Below are 20,764 nucleotides of genomic sequence, written 5' to 3'. Positions count from 1 at the left end.
TAGGGAAATATAGGGTATATGTCACATCTCTTTATCAACAGCATGTCACAAAGATTCCTGGTGGCTTTGTGATCCTGTAGCACAAAGAGCATGGCAGAGACGTACCAGAATGGTTGACCAAGGCTCTAGTCTGGCCATCTGCTGTAGGTGTGATCAGATCCCAGATGAAGCTTTTGATATTCTCATCCCCTTTGTAATGATTAAGACAGTACACCAGAATGGTTCTGCAAATGGTTTCCACATCTTGCTCAGTGAGTTGACGTTTATAGCGTCCATGGGAGAGAATGTCTGTCCACCGTCCCCAACTGCAAAGCAAACATTCAGCATGCAGAAGTGCCCTTGAGTTTCGATTTAGGGCTTTACTTTAAAGGTACCAGTGTTGGGAAATCCTGGGTCAAAACTAGCAACAATTCACATAGGGTGACAGGAAAGCAATCCAGGGTGCGAGAGTTAAAAACACTCCCTTACACAGCAAGCTGCCCCTCAGTTCACTGTTCCTAAGTGCATGAGTTGAAATGCCACTGGAATAACGCCCACAAGGTTAAGTCTGGCTTTCCCAGACACATGCTGGCTGTGGTGGCAATTTTCAGGACATGAGTGCATCCGAGGGCCTGGAAATTATAGACTTTGCTTCACACTGTCATGATTAGTAGGTTTTGATGTTGACCAACCATCTGACATAAAAGGCAACTCAAGATAAAAGGTGTGACTACCCTAAAATCAAGGATGTGATGCTGAGCAGTATGGTTGCAGCAACCCACCTCTAAGGGATGCCACAGTCACTGGTGAAAGGTTCCAAAAAGCTCTGAGGTTCCTTTTGAAATAAAGAGTAATAACCCCACACATAAGAACCCTCACAGGCAAAATGTTCTGCCAACCCTCAAGTCCTCATGAGAAATGAATGGGAGAAAGGACCATGGACAGAAGATAGAACCTACAGACAACACGCCATGGGGCCTGAATGCTTGTTTTGTGTTATAATCCCAGGCTAAATAGTACTGTGCTGTTTCATCTGGGAGTTGTGGGGCAAGACCATACAACAAATAGGTAAGGGGGCAGGCGGCAGCAGACTGAGCCCCCAGGGCAGTGCTCATAGTATGAACAGCCACTCCGCTGCAGACTGAGAGTAGTGTCTCGAGCAGAGAGCAGCGCACATCCTCCCTCAGGCCCTGCCTTGGTCTCTTGTCACTCCCTGGTCCTGTCTGGCTCCTGTGAACTTCTTGCAGTTTCTCCAAGCACAAGGCTCTCACTGATAGGCTTCGGAACACACTGCTCTGTCTGCTGGGACCTCACTTCCCCTCCATACCCAAACCCCAGCACTCCCCCTTACCCTGGCTGGTTTGTGATGTCTACCAAGTCACAGACTGTACATACTACCTTCTGTGGAATTCTTTCTTTCACTCCTCCTAACCCCAGAAGTGGGGAGACAACACTGGAGCTGTGTCTTAACAGCAAGCTGACAGGCTCTGTGCTCCACAGCAGAGTGCTTCCCTGTCACAGCATTGTCACAGTCTGTACCACTTCTGCTTGCTCATCTGCCTGACTGACCCATGACTGTCTTGCTCAGAGCTGCACCCCTAGTGACTGAGAGGATCCTAGATAGTGCCCAGCACATAGGTGTTCGGTACAGTGATGACTATGGGAAGAGGGAAGGGCCTAAGAGACAATCTGCGCTAAACATTCTTATTAGCTGCAGGAGTTAATAATGTGCTCCATTCCTAAAGTTAGCCACAGAACTCTCAAATCTGATGATTCTGCTGAAACATGGCAGCAGGTGTGGGTAGCAAAGGGCTTCTTAGGGGCAGGGGGGTGAGTCTCTTCCCCATGTAAGAATAGACAAGGGAGGATGTCCAGCTTGCACAGATAATGAAGATGGGCTTCTGTTGAACAAGCATTTATCAGCACTGTGTGTCTGCACACACTGCACTACGCACTGAGGATACAAAGAAGGAGCCTCCATCCTCAAGGAGCTGCAAACTAGGAATCTAGCAAAAGAGGGAGGTGACTCAAAAATCATAAACAACATGATGAGTGTGACGGGAAGTGCAGACCAGAGTCGGTTGCAGAGCACAAGCTGATGCCTGAGTTGGACACCTACAGAGAGCAGAAGGGAGTCAGGTCACCTCCTACTGGAGGTGCAAGTTGGGAGTCCTCTAGGCAATGGGAAGAGCTTGTGCAAAGACACAGATGAGATGGAGCACCTGGTGCACTGAAGGAGATGAAGCCGTCTGTCCTAACAGAAGCTTGGACCACCTGTGGGAAAGAACCAATGGAAGACAAGGGCCTAAGAGAGCTCTGGATGCCATGTCAGCATATGTTTGTGTTTACTCTAAAACTAATGGTGACCCATTAGAAGAAATCATCCAAGACAGGGCGTCATAAGATCTGTAGAGAGGTTATTCTAGTAGCGGTTTTTTTTTTTTTAATTTTATTTTAATGGGAGTTGCCTGTAGTCCCATAATCTGCTAGAGAACTCTTCATTGACTGATTCAGATATTTACTGAGCACCCTGCCACTTGAAGTACTATGTTGGGTGTCACAGTGATTCGGAGATGAATTAGACATGAATCCTGTCTTTCAAAAACTTGTAGTCTAGCAGGAAAAATACAACACTTTCACAAAGTTCAAATGACCATTCATGTTTCATATGAGTTGCAAGGAAGAATTTAACAAGTGAGATTATTGCCTTTGAAAATTTTTTATAAGAGAAATATTAAAAGATTATGACAGTCATAAATTTTATGCAAAGCTTCTAAAGTGAGAAAAGATTTTGTAACTCTGACACTTTGTTCTTAATTATTAATAATCAACATGTAAATCTGAACCTGGCATAATTCCTTAAGGTGCAAACAAGCACCCTAACTTCAGGTGATCTTTGACTCCAGAGCATCTGAACAACTTAGATTACATTAATCAAATGGCTCCAAAGCCCTGTCAAGTTACTGCAGAAGCATTTATTTGACTGTGCCAAAAGGTGTTATACAGATTTAAACACAAGTATAGTTTTTCCATCCCAGTTGGGAATTCCAACTACTGTTAAAGAAAAATTCCATCTTACATAGTGAGTCCTACTCACCCATAGACAAGCAGATTCTTCTCCACCCTGAAACACTCACTCCTTGCATAGCCCTGTGACTTATCCTGGGGGCGCCGTGGCTTTGCACAGGGCTTTTCTTCAGAATCACTTTCCAAGTCTGAGAACTCCATTAGCTCATCTTCCTTCACTGCACTGTAGAGCCTGGTCTGCTTTCTCACTCTTGGAGTATCAATAACCAGGTTGTTCTAACAAAAGAGGAGACACATTTGAATCTTCTGAAAGACTGGCTCTTAGTTTGAATCAGATAGGTGTTTGAATGGGACTTCTCACTCACCCTTCCATTTAAGGCATCAATATCCAATTCAGCCTTCTTAGCCCACTTTTGCCAGAAATTTGGATCATCTAAGGAAATATCTGTCCTATTTCCAGATGCAACAAAACTGGCCTAAAGAGAAAAAAGAAATGCATTACTTTGAGAGGCTTTTCTCAGAAGCAGAATGTAAAGCAGCTTTTGTTTATCCATTTGCTCCAATATTGTGCATTCCTCACGGCAGATACTACAGTAGATGGGACTAGAATGACAGACTGGCCCTCAGGCAGCTCACTGTCCAGGGGTTGAGATGAAAGGATTATACTGCAGCATGATAAACGACAGGAAGCAAGGGTATATACCAGTGCAAGCGATATACAGAGGAGGGGCCCCTAACCTGGTTCAGGCAGGATATTGTTGGGAACCGAGCAGAAAAGGCTCTCACATAAAATGACGCCTGAACCATACTTTAAAACACTCCTAAAACAGGAAAGCACATGAAAATGTTCACAGCAGAGCATGTGCCTAGGCACAGAGGAGAGAAAAGGGGATGACGGTAGTCAGGGAAGAAGAGCCAGAGGTTGAGCTGGTGACAGAGAGAGAAGCTAGGTCAAGCTGTGCCTTGTATGTGCTGTTAAAAGAGTCTGAACTCTATCCCGAGGGAGCCAGGAACTATTTGAAAATTGGAATAATCTCATTATGGACACATCATATCTAGAGTCACAAGTTGGAAAGGTCACACCAATGCCAAAAGAAAAAAAGAAAAGAAACATATTCTTTAAAAGGTAAAATTCTTGGGAAGCTGAAGGTGTAAGGTCACTTGAGCCATGTGTTCAAGTTTAGCCTGGACAACACAGTGAGACATTATGTCTAAAAATAAAACAAAAGAATTAATGGAGCCAGAATCTGGGTATATATGAGATAAGAAAGAGGAAGAAGCAGTCAGGAAAAACCTCAGCATCCATCTCTGGCAACTGAATGTCAGTCAGGTGGACAAATAGAGATGGGGACACAGGGAGAGACAGGGGTGATAAGTTTGGCTGTGCACATATTGAATACAGTTATCTGTGAGCTTTGAGAAAATAACCTGACATGAGGCTGAAAGATGTAAGGGAGAAGATGTGGGTCTCAAAGCCCACAGGAGAAGAGCCTTTCCAGACTGGAGTAGCTGGGACAACTGAACAGCCATATGCAAAAGGAAGGGTTGGACCCCTATCTTACACCATACACAAAATTCTATTAAAATGGGATCACAGGCCGGGCGCGGTGGCTCAAGCCTGTAATCCCAGCACTTTGGGAGGCCGAGGCGGGTGGATCACGAGGTCGGCGGATCGAGACCAACCTGGTCAACATGGTGAAACCCCGTCTCTACTTAAAATTACAAAAAATTAGCTGGGCACAGTGGCGTGTGCCTGTAATCTCAGCTACTCAGGAGGCTGAGGCAGGAGAATTGCCTGAACCCAGGGGGCGGAGGTTGCGGTGAGCCGAGATCGCGCCATTGCACTCCAGCCTGGGTAACAAGAGCGAAACTCCGTCTCAAAAAAAAAAAAAAAAAAAAAAATGGGATCACAAACCAAAATGTAAGAGTAAAAACTATAAAACTTAGAATCTAAGTTATGGTAGTGAATGAGTAACATTACACTAACTGAATGAAGCCAGACACAAAAGGAATCATATATGATTCCATTTATATGAACTGCCTACTGTCCAGAGTAGGCTAATCTGTAGAAAATATAAGTCTTTGTGACCTTGGATTCGACAATGCACTAAAAATACAAGCAACAGAAGAAAAAATTGGTAACTGGGCTTCATTAAAAGTATATGCCATTAAGAAAAGACTACGAGAAAGTATATGCAATCATATTATTTAATACAGAAATTTCATCCAGAACATATATTTTTTTAAAGTCTTAAACCTTGATAAGAAACTCAAAATATGAACAAAGAACTTGAACAGAGATTTTTCTGGCTGCGCACGGTGGCTCACACCTGTAATCCCAGCACTTCAGGAGGCTGAGGTGGGTGGATCATGAGGTCAGGAGTTCGAGATCAGCCTGGCCAACGCAGTGAAACCCTACCTCTACTAAAAATACAAAAATTAACTGAGCACACTGGTGCACAGCTGTAATCCCAGCTATTCAAGAGCCTGAGGCAGGAGAATTGCTTGAACCTGGGAGGTAGAGGTTGCAGTGAGCTGAAATCATGCCACGGCACTCCAGCCTGGGGGATAGAACAAAACACCATCTCAAAAAAAATTTTTTTTCCAAAGATGACCTACATCTAGCCAATAAGCACATGAAAAGATACTCAACATCATCAGAGAAATGCAAATAAAAGCCAGAGTGGGATACAACCTCACATCCATTAGGATGGCTACAATTAAAAACTCAGACAACAAAAAAGTATTCAGGAGGATGTGGAGTTCTGTTCCATTTCCTCCATATCCTTACCTACACTTCCTATTATCTGACTTGAAAGGGAAATAACAGTACAGTCACTTTAGAAAACATTCTGGTAGTTCCTCAAAGGGTCAAACATTTAGTTAACATAGAACCCAGCAGTTTCACACCTTGTATATACCCAAGAAAAATGAAAACATCAAGTCCACACAAAAACCTGTACACAAATATCCATAGCAACATTCTTCATAATAACCAATAGTAGGAACGACCCAGATGTCCATTATCAAAAAGTAAATGTGGTATAACCATAAAATGGAATACTGTTCAGCAATAAAAAGGAATAATCCATGCTACAACACAGATGAACCTCAAAAACATTATGCTAAGTAAATGAAGTAAGATACAAAAGATGATGCATCATATGATTTCACTTATATGAGCGAGCCACCGTCTAGAGAGACAAATCTATAGAAAAATAAAGTCGATTCGTGGTTTCCAGGTATGGGAGACTGGTATGGATAGGGATAGGGAATGACTGTTAATGAGCATGAGGATCTTTCTGGGGTGATGGAAATGTTCCAAACTTCAACTGTGGTAATATTTGCTCAAGTCTACAATATGGTAAAGGCATAGAATTGCATACTTAAGACAGGTGAATTGTATGGTCAGTTATTACATTTCAATAAAGCCGTTAAAAATAAAAGTATGGAGTGGGCATCAGTGCAGATAGTTAAAACAAAATGCAGGTGAAACTTGAGAAGGGGCTCTCAGGTGGAACCATCGGGTATACTAAGTGCTGACCCTAGCCAGAGCAGCTCTAACAGAGAGGCAGGCAAGGGGTGCAAGCTGGAAGCTGAAAAGCAAGTAGAAAGGGAGCCAGTAGAGACAGATGGAGTAGATTACGTTAGTGTGGATTTTAGGTCTGAAAAGGGTTCATGTACAGAGTTGTAACTAGAGGGGAAAATAGAGGAGCGGTGTTTTTAAAGGAGTGACTTGACCATTCTTACAGGCTGCTTCAGAAACCAGGATCTGGGGAGAGAAGGAAGATGCCAACGGAGCACGGTCTCAGAAGTGGGAAGGATGGAGTCGAGAATACAAGTGAAGGATCAGCCCCAGGAGCCAGGAAGTAGATACAAGGACGACAAGGTGAGGGCACATACCAGTGCCAGGTACACAGAAGAAAAACCAAAGCATAAAGAAAGCTTCATGTGCCAGGGGTTCCACAGGGAGTTAATAATTAATTTGGTTAAGTCCCAATGCATCTTGTAAGTATTTTTTAAAAGGCACTTTTCACATGTACTCCCTCATACTTCTGTTGAAAATCTGGACTCTTCAGATCGATTCACACCTTAGCAAATGTGGAACCTTTCCCTTCTGACTCAATGGTAATGGTGTGGGTTCGACGTAGCAGGATCTGATCAATATCTTCTTCACAAAATTTAGACCCTTCATCCTCCTCATCCATGAGTGCCCCATAGGCCCCTTTTCGTAGAAGATCCTCTATTTCTTTCTTGGAAAGCTGTTGTACCTGTTTTGAGAAATATTTAAAATATTCAAAATAATTTAGAATTAAGAGGCTTAGAGACTAAACAAACGCTTCATTTTTCTCAGAGAGAGTAAACCTGAATTACAGCAAAGAAAGTGTGACAAACTACAGTTAAAATATTGAGATTGAAAAATAATCAAAGGCTGAGTAATGTGTTACTGTTAGCTAAATTAAGGAAGTGCCAGAATAAATGAATGGTTTGGGCAAGGGTGGTTTTACCCCATTGGTAGCATTTTCTCTTCCACTCATAGACTGCAGCACAGCTTTATCCAGCCCCAGCTTCAAACTAGCCTTGTCGAACATTTCCCTTTCATAGGAATTTCTTGTAATCAGCCTGTAGATTTTCACAGATTTGCTTTGTCCTATTCTATGACATCTAGCCTGAGCCTGGAAGAAAAATGAGATTAACAGTTATTGCAATGAACTGAATGTTCACGTCTCCCCACCAAATTAATATGCTGAAACCCTCCTTCCAATGTGATGGTACTTGGAGGTGGGGCTTTAGGGAAGTAATTAGGTCATGAGGGTGGAGTCCTCATGAACGGGATTAATGCTCATATAAAGAGGAGAGATAAGCTACGTGAGGACACAGCAAGATGATGATTGTCCATAAACCAAGAAGAGGCCCCTCACCAAGAATTTGACTCTGCTGGCACTCTGCGCTTGGATTTCCAGCCTCCAGAACTGGGAGGTTGGAATAAACGTCTGTTGTTGAAGCCACCCCATTTATGTATTTTGTTATGGAGGCCTGAGCTAAGACGGTTACCAAAGAACAACAAGACTCAATTGCCAGTTTTAAGACCGCATGTGCCAATAAATAGAGCTGCAGTTTAGAAGAGGGTTAAAGTACTAAAAATTTCTTCTCCAGTTATTAATCAACAGGTTACTAGTTGGTTACTTGCCCTGAAACACAGGACACAGCCGGAGTGATGATGCAACATTAATTTATGGGTTTGACTGGTGACTCTCTGTCACAGTATGCAGAATGACTTCTTTTTCAAAGGCATCAGAGGACTTTCTTGGGCATTTACCTGGAGGTCATTTTGGGGATTCCAGTCTGAATCAAAGATGATGCAGGTATCAGCAGCAGTAAGGTTAATGCCTAAGCCTCCTGCCCTTGTACACAGGAGGAAAACAAACCTATCAGAATCAGGTTTGGAGAATCTGTCGATAGCTGCCTGGCGGAGGTTGCCTCTGACTCGGCCATCGATCCTTTCATATGGGTACCTAAAAAACATCAGTATGAACAAGGAGGCCTGACACATAGTGACAACATACTTGCTCCTGTTTTTAAGTATTACAATAGGGAACGTATATTAAAAGAATAATACCACTTAACAACTAATCTCAGAACAAGTAGTTTACTGGAGTTTTTTATACAACTGATTGAATGACCAAGGACTAAATTTTATTTTACTTCCTCTCCAGGGAAATAGCTAAACTCTAAAAAGAGCTAACATCTATAACAGTAAAATAATGAATAATTTCAATTTTAAGTAAGAACTATTTTCCCCTACTCAAATAAAGGCAATGGGGAAATAAAATTGCCTAAAAAAAGTATGCAGTATCCTCCTGTGTCATCATATAAAATAATCATCATGCACGTCTACAGTTTTAAAAATGGCATGTGATACATTTTCCCCATTCTATCCCCTTTATCATAAATAGCACTTTTAGGTGGACCACCTGGAGACCTGTGAAGGTAATTTTAGATTTCCTTTTTATCATTCTAATATGGTGGCCCTCACCGTCTTTGAATGAGGTAGTCTTCCAGTATGTCCAAGCAGCGCACCATCTGGGAAAAGATGAGCACCCTGTGGCCACCAGCCTTCAGTTTTGGCAGCAGCTTGTCAATCAGCACTAGCTTGCCAGCAGCCTGGATCATTGCCTGGAGCTGAAAATCTGGAGACTCTGCATTGTGTGTTTCTTTAAACTCTTCCAAAATTTTCTCTTCAGCACCTGCAGAGATTGGACAGCATAATGTGAATACTGTAAAAGGTTTTTATTACTAAAAACAATGAACTTGCTTTCAAAACCCATTGCAAACTGTAGGAACCAGAACACCAAACTCCTGCTTATGAACAAGAATCCATCCACTTACTCAGAGTTGGGTCTATACAAAACTGTGGATGTACAAAAGGGATCAAAGTTTTAAGCACAACACATTGAGGCATTTAGGGGGAAAACCACGTTTTTCAGCAAACGAATGTTTGCTGTCTGTAAAAGTGGAATTTCAACAACAGACTGTCAAGCCAGAAGTGGCAGAAACAAGCCAAGGGCCAGATACCTACAAAAAATCTGGAACCTAAATTGCTAAAGAAATGAAGAAATGTTTACTAGCTGAACATAAACACAAACAACAAAATCTGTTCTGATGAAGAAACAAAGGAACCAAGTCCTGACAATTACAGCGTAAGAGCAGCAGTACTTTGGATCTATAACTGGGTATCAATATAGGCTAAGAACTACAAAAAGAGGAATTTATTTCCAGGATAATGTCTTGGAATATTTGTGGGGGACCTAAGCATACTATCTATTGTAATCTCTAAATCTCCCTCTACATTCATTCCCATCTGATAACTTTTCCTAAGATACAAAAATTCTATCTTGAACTATCCAAATCTATTAAAGTTAAAAACAAACAAACCTCTAAGTGTTTGATACACGACTTCTATGCTTAAACCCTTCTTTTCCCCCTCATAGCCCCACATGGAGTTTTGCTGATCTAAAGACTTGGGTACATTGGAAAAAGCTCTCAAGAAGATGACATCTTCCTAAGGAAAGATGCCCCAGCACATCCGTGCCTGACACATGCTTCAGCAGGCTGAGCTTCCTTCAACTGCTTAGGTGGCTCAACTAGAATTATACGGCACTGGTCTGGCCTCCTCCTGCCTCGGGGGTTAATCAGGACATAGCTGTTGTGTTCAGTTCCTTTCCCTGAAGGTAGAGGATGTGCTCAACTATTCTTTAGAAAATACAAACACACAGATTCATCTTAACGGGACTGTTTAGACTTTAACTGTGTCAGAAACTTAAAACTACCTTCCTACCACTAGTTTTAAACATGTGAACTAACTATACAGAAGATGGGGATACATAAACCTCGAAGAGGGAAACGTTGGGTTAGTGTGACAGGCAACCGCAGCCTCTCACACGGTACTGCTGCAATAGGCGCAGATGGAACAAAAGTGCAATCCTATCCCTACTTTAAGGCTGCGAGGGGAAATTATGGCACAGCCCTATGTAGAAATATACCGTGTTAATTATTAATCAACAAATAATTTACTGAGAACAGATTAAAGTCACTTAACGTCTTCTCAAGTACTAAGGCCTTCCACAAAGTACACTACCTTCTTATGAAGGGGACTAGCCCTCACTCCTTTTTCCATGTGAATGAAAAGCTAATGTTTATAATTTTTCTTTAAATATGGAAAATAAACGCAAGAGTAAAAACAAAATGCTGTTTTAAGAGCATTTGCAAGAATGTTCTTAAATAAAGTTAAATTTTTTTTCAACATGAAATTTAGAAACCCAGGTTTCGATTCAGGACAATCCCCTCAAGAGACAAGGGAAACAGATTTAGGTGAACATGTTACATTAGGGTTCTTTAAAGTATGTTCTTATTATCCAGCACATCATAAGCTCTGAAATTCAGAAATAAGATTTTATTCTTATAATATTTGGTTATAATTCTTTTTTGTCCATACTAAGTTAAAATCCACAATAATATAAAATATAGTATTTTAGCCATTTAAAACAAATTAATGGCCAATGAATATTTTTCAAAAAGGAAATACTCATTTTGCCAAAATACACATCAGATGCGTTTTAGTTTAAAAGTTTTTTAATATAAATAATTCAGTTAAATTTGCAGACAAATTTAATTTTAAATTTACTCAGAAATTAAAAAAAAAACACGTTTTTGCCTTTTTTTATACTACCAAAAACTTCCCATTTTATAAAGAACAGTCAGAAAAAAAATGCATTCTTTCTTACCTGACAAAAGCTACTGCTGAATTAATCCAGCTCTTTGTTATAAATTCAGGTTTTTACAACTGGGAGCTAGTTTACACTAGTAATACTTCATTTAAAAATAATATCAGCAAACATCATTCCTATATGAGTGTCCTGACATTATTTATTGTAGCAACACTGAAGGAAAGAGGGTGGGAAGGGTGTTGGGGAGGAAGGCAACTGCTACCTTCTAATGTCACAGCTGCATTTTCAAGATTATCAATTAACATTTGATACCCAAGTTGTAAACATCAATCCGAAAATTAACTGGAAATGGGTTATGACAACTCAAAACACTTCGTTGGTTCTGCCCTAAACTGGTACTATGTTGGAAAGTGTATATATCAAAGACAACTTGAAACAAGTGTGTACTGACTTCCAGCTTGAAGTCTTTTCACTTCAACAGATGGTCACTGTCAGGACAGAAACCGCAATGTCATCTAGCTATATAAAAGCCACGAACAAACAAGAAAATATTTTGTTCTTAAAGATAACCAGGGAAAAAAAACAAGTTACTATTTTCTCTCTGAAATTCACTCCATCCATGTAAGCCTCATTCTTGTGTTCTTTTTGCCCACTATTCTCTACACCCTCCCTGCCTCAAATAATATCCAGCAACGACTCTGAAGTCAGCTCTAACCAGCAGGGCACCCTGAACATGTTTTCAACATTATTCTTAACTTGACATTATAAAACCTAAAATTTGGAAATTCCATTCAAATAAAACTTGGGCCAATAACCGTAACTCCATTTATGTCACTCAGTTAGTTACCTTAACCTGCTTAACTTTCCTGCTTAACTTTTAGCAAGAAAACAACTAGCAGAGTGCCTAGAGTGTGCCACACACTGCTCCAAGCATTCAAGTAAAATTAAGGGTCACATTAAAAATATTTCTCATTTACGTACAGTTTGTGTTCTGGCAACACTTGTAAACTTTTTTCCTTGTCCTATACTTATGTTACTTTCAATTTATGCATATAAAATTACTTCTATTTTTCATAACTCTGGAAACGTTGTTTTATTGAATGTTGATTGGGGCTTCTTTACTCTGCCACAACCAATTCAAATTTCAATGTAATCTCCCAAATTAAAGAATTTCCTTTTAAATGTTTGTTTCTACTCCAGACTGTGGATGAGAATGAACAGTATTGGCCTGGAGCAACCTCTACACAATACAACATCTATGTAAGTTACCTGGGCAGCTGTGTGCTTAGTGTGTATGTATCCATACTTTTTCACTATAACTTCCCCAAATTCAGGGACAAGGACACCTGGTTAACAACAGATACTTCTTAACTTCTTGTAAGGACAAAAAATCTGAGCTCGAGGTGTGACCAATCAGAACAACTACCACAGATGCCAAGCCTTAGGGAGTCCTAAGAGGCTCCTGGCGAACAAATATGCTATAGAGGATGACCCTGGAAAGCAATCAGCAAAGGAAGAGACCCACAAGCTGTGTTTTGGGGAAAAACATTCCACACTGTTCAATGTATATAATTAATATATGACCAAACAGGGTAAACTCGATGGAATTAGGGTGGCAATCTAACCACCATCGCTGAGATCTCCCCTTTCACACACATCCTGCTGGTAGCATTCAAACCCTTTTGTATCTCCTTTTCTTTCCCTTTGGAGGCTATTATTTCTTTTCTTTTGTACCAGCTATTAAATGCAAACGCCTGTGTGTGCACAGTGCATGCACACATGTGTCCTCAGCTCGCACCATCAGTCACCCTAAGCTCCATCTCTCCAACTCACAACCCAGCTAGTTGACACTCACCATAACAGCCGTACAAGCTCCTAAACACACTGCAGGTTGGCAGTATTAGACAAATAATCGTCACACAGGATACTTCTTTAGAAGGCAACATTAAAAGCACAAAAAGAAATTCACTGGCTGGGTACAGTGGTTCACACCTGTAATCCTACTACTTTGGGAGGCTGAGGTGGACAGATTGCTTGAGCTCAGGAGTTTGATACCAGTCTGGGCAACAAGGAGAAATCCTGAATTCATAAAAAATAAGCTGGGCATTGTGGCGCATGCCCGTAGTCCCAGCTACTCAGGAGGCTAGGTGGGAGGGTTGCTTAAAACTGGGAGGTTGAGGCTGCAGTAAGCCCAGATTATGCCACTGCACTTACAGCCTGGGTGCCAGAGTGAGACCCTATCTCAAGAATAAAAAGGGGTATATCTATATAAAAGAAATTCACTGATCCATTGCACCACATCAATAACCCCAGGTGCAATGCTTTGAGACTGTCTTCTTGGCGTGGACTACTCTGTTAATTAGTAATGGAGACTTCTAAATGTGGGGTGGCTGATGAGGTGTAAGTTATTAAAGGGGGAAAGACTAGGAATTCTTTAAATTAGCTGTCCTTGAACCTCACAGACTATTAAAGACAGACGGGGTTTTGCACCTTCTTCCTTAGAAAGAAATCTAATTGCACTGCTGACCAATTACCATGGTATACAAGTCTCCCAAATTAGCCTGCACCACCCTGCTTTAACCCACATTAACTCCTGCCCAGAACACGGTAGCCTCCGAACTGATCTTTCCGCTTGTCTGTCTTTCCTCCTCGCATCCTTTCTGTACGATGCTGCCTGACAGATCACCCTGAATCATATTTCTAATCAATGCTCAGCTCAAAAGCTAGACATGGTTCTTCACAGCCTGCAGAGCAGAGTGGAGGTAACATGCACCAGCCTTTAAGGCCTTCTGCAGCAGGGGCTGAGCATGTCTAAGATACATTTCTTACATGTGCCTTTTATTTTGGGCAAGTTCCTCATTGTTTTCCTGACTCCCTCTCTTTGTTTGTGTTATTACTGCAGTCTAAATGCCATTTCTTTTTCTAAAGACTCTGCCAATCTCAATCTTCAGCTAACCAAAGGCTCCTTGTGGCAAATGCTCCCTTCTTATTTATCTGTGCATTCTCCAGAGTATCTTATATATCATAAGCATGAAATAGTTATCATCTTACTGATTTCCAGAAATAAAAAGGTGTTAAGCCATGAGTTATGTAACACTATGAATTTAGTTAAGAAAAGAGGAGGGCCATAAATTATCAAAGCTTTAAGTTAATCTTTTTGTTCTCAGAGGATAGAGATACTGGATGATTCTAGACTGAGAGGAAGATGAGGACATTTTCTATCAAAGACTTGAGACAGCTAATAGCTATCTGCCCACACCTAAGTTCCTCTTTAACATCTCTGTTTTAAATACACAAACCCCAAGCAAACCTTCATTGGGGCTAATTTCTCTTTAGCGGTTAGCACTTTAGATGACTTCTAGCCACAGAACACCAACACCTCTTTTCAAGCACAAGGAGGTAGGAGAAAGGCAAGGTGAGATTCCACTTCAGGGATTGCTGGGGCAATGGTCACTTACCTTCAGCAATCACAAAAGGAGGCATCACAGAAACTGGGAAGCTGGTGAAACCCACGCTGAGTGGACAGGAGACAGGAATAACTATACACCATGAAATCCCCAGTCTGGGGGCAGAAAGGGATTTCTGGTGCTTCAATCATCACTTAATTAAGTTCTTGGGCGGGGCACACTTACCATTGATAAGGTATGGATGATTGCAGCACTTCCGCAATTCCATCATAGTGTTTAAAAGGTTAGGTACATTAGCTTGCCCACCACCTTTGGAAAGAAATGTAAAATTCTTCTCAAGGATGGCTCGGTAATATTTCTTCTGAATGTTTGTTAGCTCGACTTCAATAATAGTTTCTTCTTTGGGGGCCAAGTTCTTTTCTACATCCTCTTTGAGACGTCTCAACATCATTGGCTTTAGAATAGCTTGTAGTTTTTGCACCTAAAAAAAAACCCTTAAGTAAATACTGGTGTCATGATTTGCTTGCAAGTTAAAACACATTCTAACATGAAAAATCAGCATTACCTCATTCATTGACCATGCATTTTTATTTTTCAAATCCCAGGTAAGAAGAGTATGAATGAGCTAACCTTTCAGCCTTCGCAAGAGCAATGCATAAAGGCTGGATGATTCTATGTCAAATGAACTATTTCACCCATCCAGGAGCCCTGAATAGCCAGAAGGCTTGAAAAGTGCCCAGAAAGAGAAATTCAACTTATTCATCTAGCTTTCCCTTCTGTTTGTCTTAAGCCATAGGGAAGATAAAGAAGAGGAACAAGACAATGTCATGACAGTGCTCTGTTTCTATTCTCTTCCTTTCTAGGGAGAGCTAAAGAATGAGAGGAAGTGAGCCAGGAGCAATCTAGTCCCTGCACGAGGGAGCCAGCAGAGACCTCTCTCCCTGGTTCTCTTTTCTGCTGATTGGCAATAGAACGGAGTACTCCATACAGTTCTTATTTTAGAAAAAAAAAAAACAAACAGACCTTACTCAACTGAGCTAAGAGGTTTTAGACAGTAAGTCAGGGGAGGAGGTACATAAAATCCAAGATTTCAAGTCTATCTCCATATTTATTTCAAATACAGCACACAAATTATAACTAATACCCACACAACTCTTACAGCATATAAAATAGCCAAGCGCCCAACTTGGCTAACATGGTGAAACCCTGTCTCTACCAAAAATACAAAAATTAGCCAAGTGTGATGGTGCGTGCCTGCAGTCCCGGCTAGTTAGAAGGCTGAGGCAGGAGAATCACTTGAACCTGGGAGGCGGAGGTTGCAGTGAGCCGAGATCACACCACTGCACTCCAGCCTGGGTGACAGAGCGAGACTCCATCTCAAAAAAAAAAAAAAAAAAAGACAAGTACTTTTCAGACACAATACTTCATTTATTTCTCACAGAACTACTGTACCGTGGTTACGCCCGAAGTCTCTAAAGTGAAAATATGTAGGCCTGAAGAAGTAGGCAATGTGGCTAAGTACAGATGCGTCAGAAAGAACAGAGCCTCAAAACTGCCGTAGGCAAATAGCTCTACCAATGTCGGTGGCTTCCGACATCCCCAGAACTATACATACATAGCAAAACCACCAACCTGCCCAACACAGCAATCTCTGAAAATTACAGCAACAGGTATGTAACCTCTCTTAATCTCAACAGCCCTTCACAAGAGCAAATAGATACACAAACAAGAAATCCTCTATAATAAAGATCTGAAAAGTCCAAGGAAAGGGTATCTAAAAATTCTGTGTACTAGATGTGAAAAACTGTAATATAATCACACTTCAAAATAACTTAATTATTAATACTTTGCCATTTCATGGGCTAACCTTCAATTTCATGACTAAAATACAAAGTGGAGGTGATAAATACCTGCTCTTCTGTTTTTAGATCACCAAATTCTTGCATAAAGGTGGTTTCTGAAGGGAAGCGACTTGGTTCCAAGAAATGAAGCAAGCTGAAGAGTTCTTCCACAGTGTTCTGTAGCGGGGTTCCCGTCAGCAGCACTTTGTGTTCCTGAGGTAACACAAGGAAAGCCACTAACCAAGTTGTAACAAAAACACTTTCTTAAAACCAGAGCCTCTCACTAGACACCCACTGTTCTACTCCTACTCATCCATCCTCTGCAAAGTATAAGAATCAGGCATGAAAACAGAGATATTAGAGCACGATTTCTGCTTCAGGGAAACGGATGTGTAGACAGTTCTCTCCAGAACTCTACGGGGTTCTTAAATGAGTCTTGCCATGCTTTCTAAGTCCCACAAGTCTCAATGCTTTTGTCCCCACCAGTTAAGTTTTTTTTTTCGTAGAATCCCTAGACTCAGATGAAGCGTGCAAGCTTCTTTCTGCTCTCTACATCAACAGTGCTCTCATCTCTCCATCTGCTTCCTGCATGACTCACTTTATAGAGACAAAAGAAGTTCTACATGCAACAGCATATGAAAAACTATTTTGTTCTACAAAAATTTCCAACTAGCAAAGAGGTCAGCTGGGTTGTAAATATCAAAATCACTTTTTTTTTAATCAGATGCCATTTATGAATTTGTCTCTTTGAACCAAGTTAGGTATTTCTTTAATTAATTCTTCCTGTCTACAAGGTCTCTCCCCAGCTTTCCTCATGTGGTTGTACCTTATCCCTCCTATTTCTATATATGCAATACAGAGGAGCTGCTTTACAATGACCATGCTTAACAATAGTGAGCTATTAATGTTAAGAACCCTATTATTTTCTACTCTGTTTGGCCATTTGGTACACAGCACAGCTAATAAAACTATTTCAGAAAGTAATTATACCTCCCAGTAGTTGAGACAGCAATATTCTGATTTAACTTGGAATCTGACAAGTCTTGGTTGCCAAGCAGAGTATACACTCAGTAAATACTAGATGAATAAGTGAAGAACATACTAATTTTCTTAATATCTACCATGTCATATCTGTCAGTGATGCTCTTTGAAAGAGAGGTGAAGGAGTTCAATATGCTAGTATTCCTTCTTCTCTCACCCCTGTGAAAAAAGTGTCTGAGGAAGTTTTATGGACCACCATCATCTTCAGACTTGGTAAATTAATCCATCAATTCAGGATTTTCTAATGTATCGCCACACAAACAGTGATATATCCAAGTCCTGGATTACTTTACACAGAATTTTATTTAAGTCCCATTAGGGATTTAGGAAAGAGCTATTGTGGTAGATGAGCTGTATTGATATAGTGTCTCCCAGTTTTTTTCATATCCTTTATTACTACTAGGATTTAAATTAAATCCTGATTGCCTAACCAAATATTTTAAAAGTTAAAGCCTTTTTAACTTATTAATTTCAAAATAAACGTATTCAAAAAAAGGAAAGAGCTCCTTTCTTATGCAGTTTCCCTTCAATGGCTGTTAACAGCCAGTTACACCAAATGATTATTTCAAAGTGGGTAACAATGAAAAAATACATAATTACTATGCACAGTTTCACAAAACATCATGTAAGAAACTCAGGCAATGGAGCTTATCACCTCCACCTATGCCACTAGAGATGCTTTTGCCTTAACAACGTTACCATTGTATTTAGCTCTGATGAAGTGATGTGCGTTTAATTTCATTTTAAGCAGACTCTTTGTGGGGGGTTTCCTGACAATGAAAGATGAGATACTGGAATCAATGAAGAACTACCATGACCTCTACAGCATCCCCTCCTTGTGGATGGGGGACAAGGAGATGGCTACTTTCCCAGAGCTCCTGTGGAGGACTGTGAAGATGGTGACTGCCCTACAACGTATCATCTACGCAAACACTTCCTTGGGGCCTGCAGAGCTGAAGACATTCATTGGTCTTCCTTTCTGAGAATGCACTTGGAGATAATCCCCATCAAGAGCATTTTCATCACAACTCAGTCTAGTGCAGGTAACAGCAGTTCCCTGTGGCCTGTGCTGTAGTTGGATATAGTTACTACCCACTATTTTGACTGTGAGTTCTAGGAAGAATATAAAGTAGAAAGTGGCTAAGTTCTCAAGATGCTTGTTTTAAAGTAAGAATCCTTACTTTAAAAGACCAGGCGGCCGGGTGCGGTGGCTCACGCCTGTAATCCCAGCACTTTGGGAGGGCGAGGCGGGTGGATCACGAGGTCAAGAGATCGAGACCATCCTGGTCAACATGGTGAAACCCTGTTGCTACTAAAAATACAAAAAATTAGCTAGGCATGGTGGCACGTGCCTGTAATCCCAGCTACTCAGGAGGCTGAGGCAGGAGAATTGCCTGAACCCAGGAGGCGGAGGTTGCGGTGAGCCAAGATCGCACCATTGCACTCCAGGTTGAGTAACAAGAGCGAAACTCTGTCTCAGAAAAAAAAAAAAAAAAAAAACAGGCAACGAGCTGTTCAGAACTGGATAAATATAATTATATTCTGAACAACAATAATGTGTTCCATTCTTGAAAACATTTCTTCTCAAACAAAGATTCTTGATCATCAGAAAAGTAAGTATGTTGTTCATGTGCTAATCAGAACTTCCCAGTTGGTGAGCCAAGAATGAGTACAGGTTGTAAGTCCTTGGAGACAGTCAGAACACCTAGGACTGGTGGTGTCCTGTGGCAGTGGGCAGCCTTGTCTTTTTACTTGAGGGTGGCATTCAACTACTATCATTTTCTGTATGTGACATTATATGAAAAAGCTTAAGAACACTGCAATATGTAACAGGAAAATTATTTGGATAACAGATTCTAATCCATTTATCAAATGTTACTATAAATAATAGAAAACTCTTTGAAATAGCCCAATGACAAACAGATTGTTTGATGGTGATAGAGTTAAATTAATGTATACTCACCACTGAAAGAATTTTTACAGTAAGAATCTACTCTCTGGGAACATATGAACTAATAATAGAACACAACTCAGATAAACTCAGTCAGATGACTATTTAAGCCTTCAGGAAACAGTGATGTAACTGTCTCTTAGTAGAAAACTATGAAGGTGCATCCCTACTGAGAAGATATATTTAGATTATATCACAAGCATTAGTGTTTACCTGCAGATACAAGTGTGCTTGATTTTAATGCTTAAGAATCGCCTGGAGTGAACAAATACAACCCGAGTTTCTCTTCCACATGCTTACCAAGGTCCCCGAGACTATTCACTGTTTCTAAGCACTCTCACTTGTTTTGTGGACTGGCCATCAAGTAACAGTCAACTGCTTTGAGACAGAACTTAGGATAGCTTTAATAATAATTCATTAGGAAGAAAAATGGGAAACCCCATCCTAAATAGGATAATTTAGTTAGACTTTTTCCTTTAATCAAAACTAGATTTTGTTTGTTTTAAACTAAAAGCATAGCTGGCAAATCCAATCTCTAAGGAAAAAAAAAAAAAGCTGCTTCAGAGAATCAGCTGCAATAAAAAGCTTTTAGGTGTTTTTTGGTAGTACCAGTCTTCAGCTAAACACGTACGGCCATGAATACACAGGATACTCCTCATCTCAAACTCTCAAGTTAACAAAAGACCAAATTAGCCTACAGAAATTAGCTCTAAAAATATTTTTAAAACCTTTTTCTAATTCCGTGAAACTCATCAAATCACCCAAGGCATGCCAAATGACTGTAACTCTACTTTAAAATGTACATTAGAAATGAAATACAAGGGATCATAACCACTATATAAGGGGATAGTTGTGGTGTAAAAACTCAGATCAAATCCGAGGCATTGTAATGCCCCAAACGTCTAAGCATCTGTGCGAACTAAACCAACCTCAGATATCCTACCCAACTCATTGAGAACTTGCATCTACAAGTCCTGCTGGCCACAGTATGGCAAAAAAATATGAGCCTTGGAACACAACTGGACTGTCATCACTGAGGTAAGGCTTGGCTCAACAGCTAATGAAATAGCAGTACAGGTTAAGTATCCCTTATCCAAAATTCTTGGACCAGAGTGTTTCAGGTTTCAGATATTTTTAGGTTTTGGAATAGCTGCATTTATACTTACAGGTTGAACATTCCAAATGAGAAAAGCCAGTATCCGAAATGCTCCCATGAGCATTTCCTTTGAGCATTATGTGGGTACTCAAAAAGTTCTGTATTCTGGGATTTTTGTATTTGGCATGATCAAT

The 20,764-nt window shown here is 40.6% G+C and overlaps 1 protein-coding gene across 11 annotated transcripts in view; it reads right to left on the bottom strand.

Annotated features, from left to right (window-relative positions):
* The window catches only part of CHD7 (chromodomain helicase DNA binding protein 7), a 180,291-nt gene that overhangs the window by 22,372 nt on the left and 137,155 nt on the right, over window positions 1–20,764 (bottom strand). For all 11 annotated transcript variants that reach the window (XM_054246609.2, XM_078352513.1, XM_017965361.4 and 8 more), the window contains exons 13-21: window positions 16,552–16,695; window positions 14,867–15,122; window positions 9,044–9,254; window positions 8,327–8,522; window positions 7,515–7,682; window positions 7,098–7,277; window positions 3,372–3,482; window positions 3,077–3,282; window positions 106–305 (exon numbers count right to left, since the gene is read on the bottom strand). In XM_054246609.2, the coding sequence (XP_054102584.1) occupies window positions 106–305; window positions 3,077–3,282; window positions 3,372–3,482; window positions 7,098–7,277; window positions 7,515–7,682; window positions 8,327–8,522; window positions 9,044–9,254; window positions 14,867–15,122; window positions 16,552–16,695 (1,672 nt within the window). The remainder of the gene's footprint in view (window positions 1–105; window positions 306–3,076; window positions 3,283–3,371; window positions 3,483–7,097; window positions 7,278–7,514; window positions 7,683–8,326; window positions 8,523–9,043; window positions 9,255–14,866; window positions 15,123–16,551; window positions 16,696–20,764) is intronic.

The sequence above is a fragment of the Callithrix jacchus genome, chromosome 16 (assembly GCF_049354715.1).
Source record: "Callithrix jacchus isolate 240 chromosome 16, calJac240_pri, whole genome shotgun sequence".
Lineage (NCBI taxonomy): Eukaryota > Metazoa > Chordata > Mammalia > Primates > Cebidae > Callithrix > Callithrix jacchus.
Note: the sequence above shows the minus strand (reverse complement) of the source record. Positions and strands in the feature narration are given on the sequence as shown.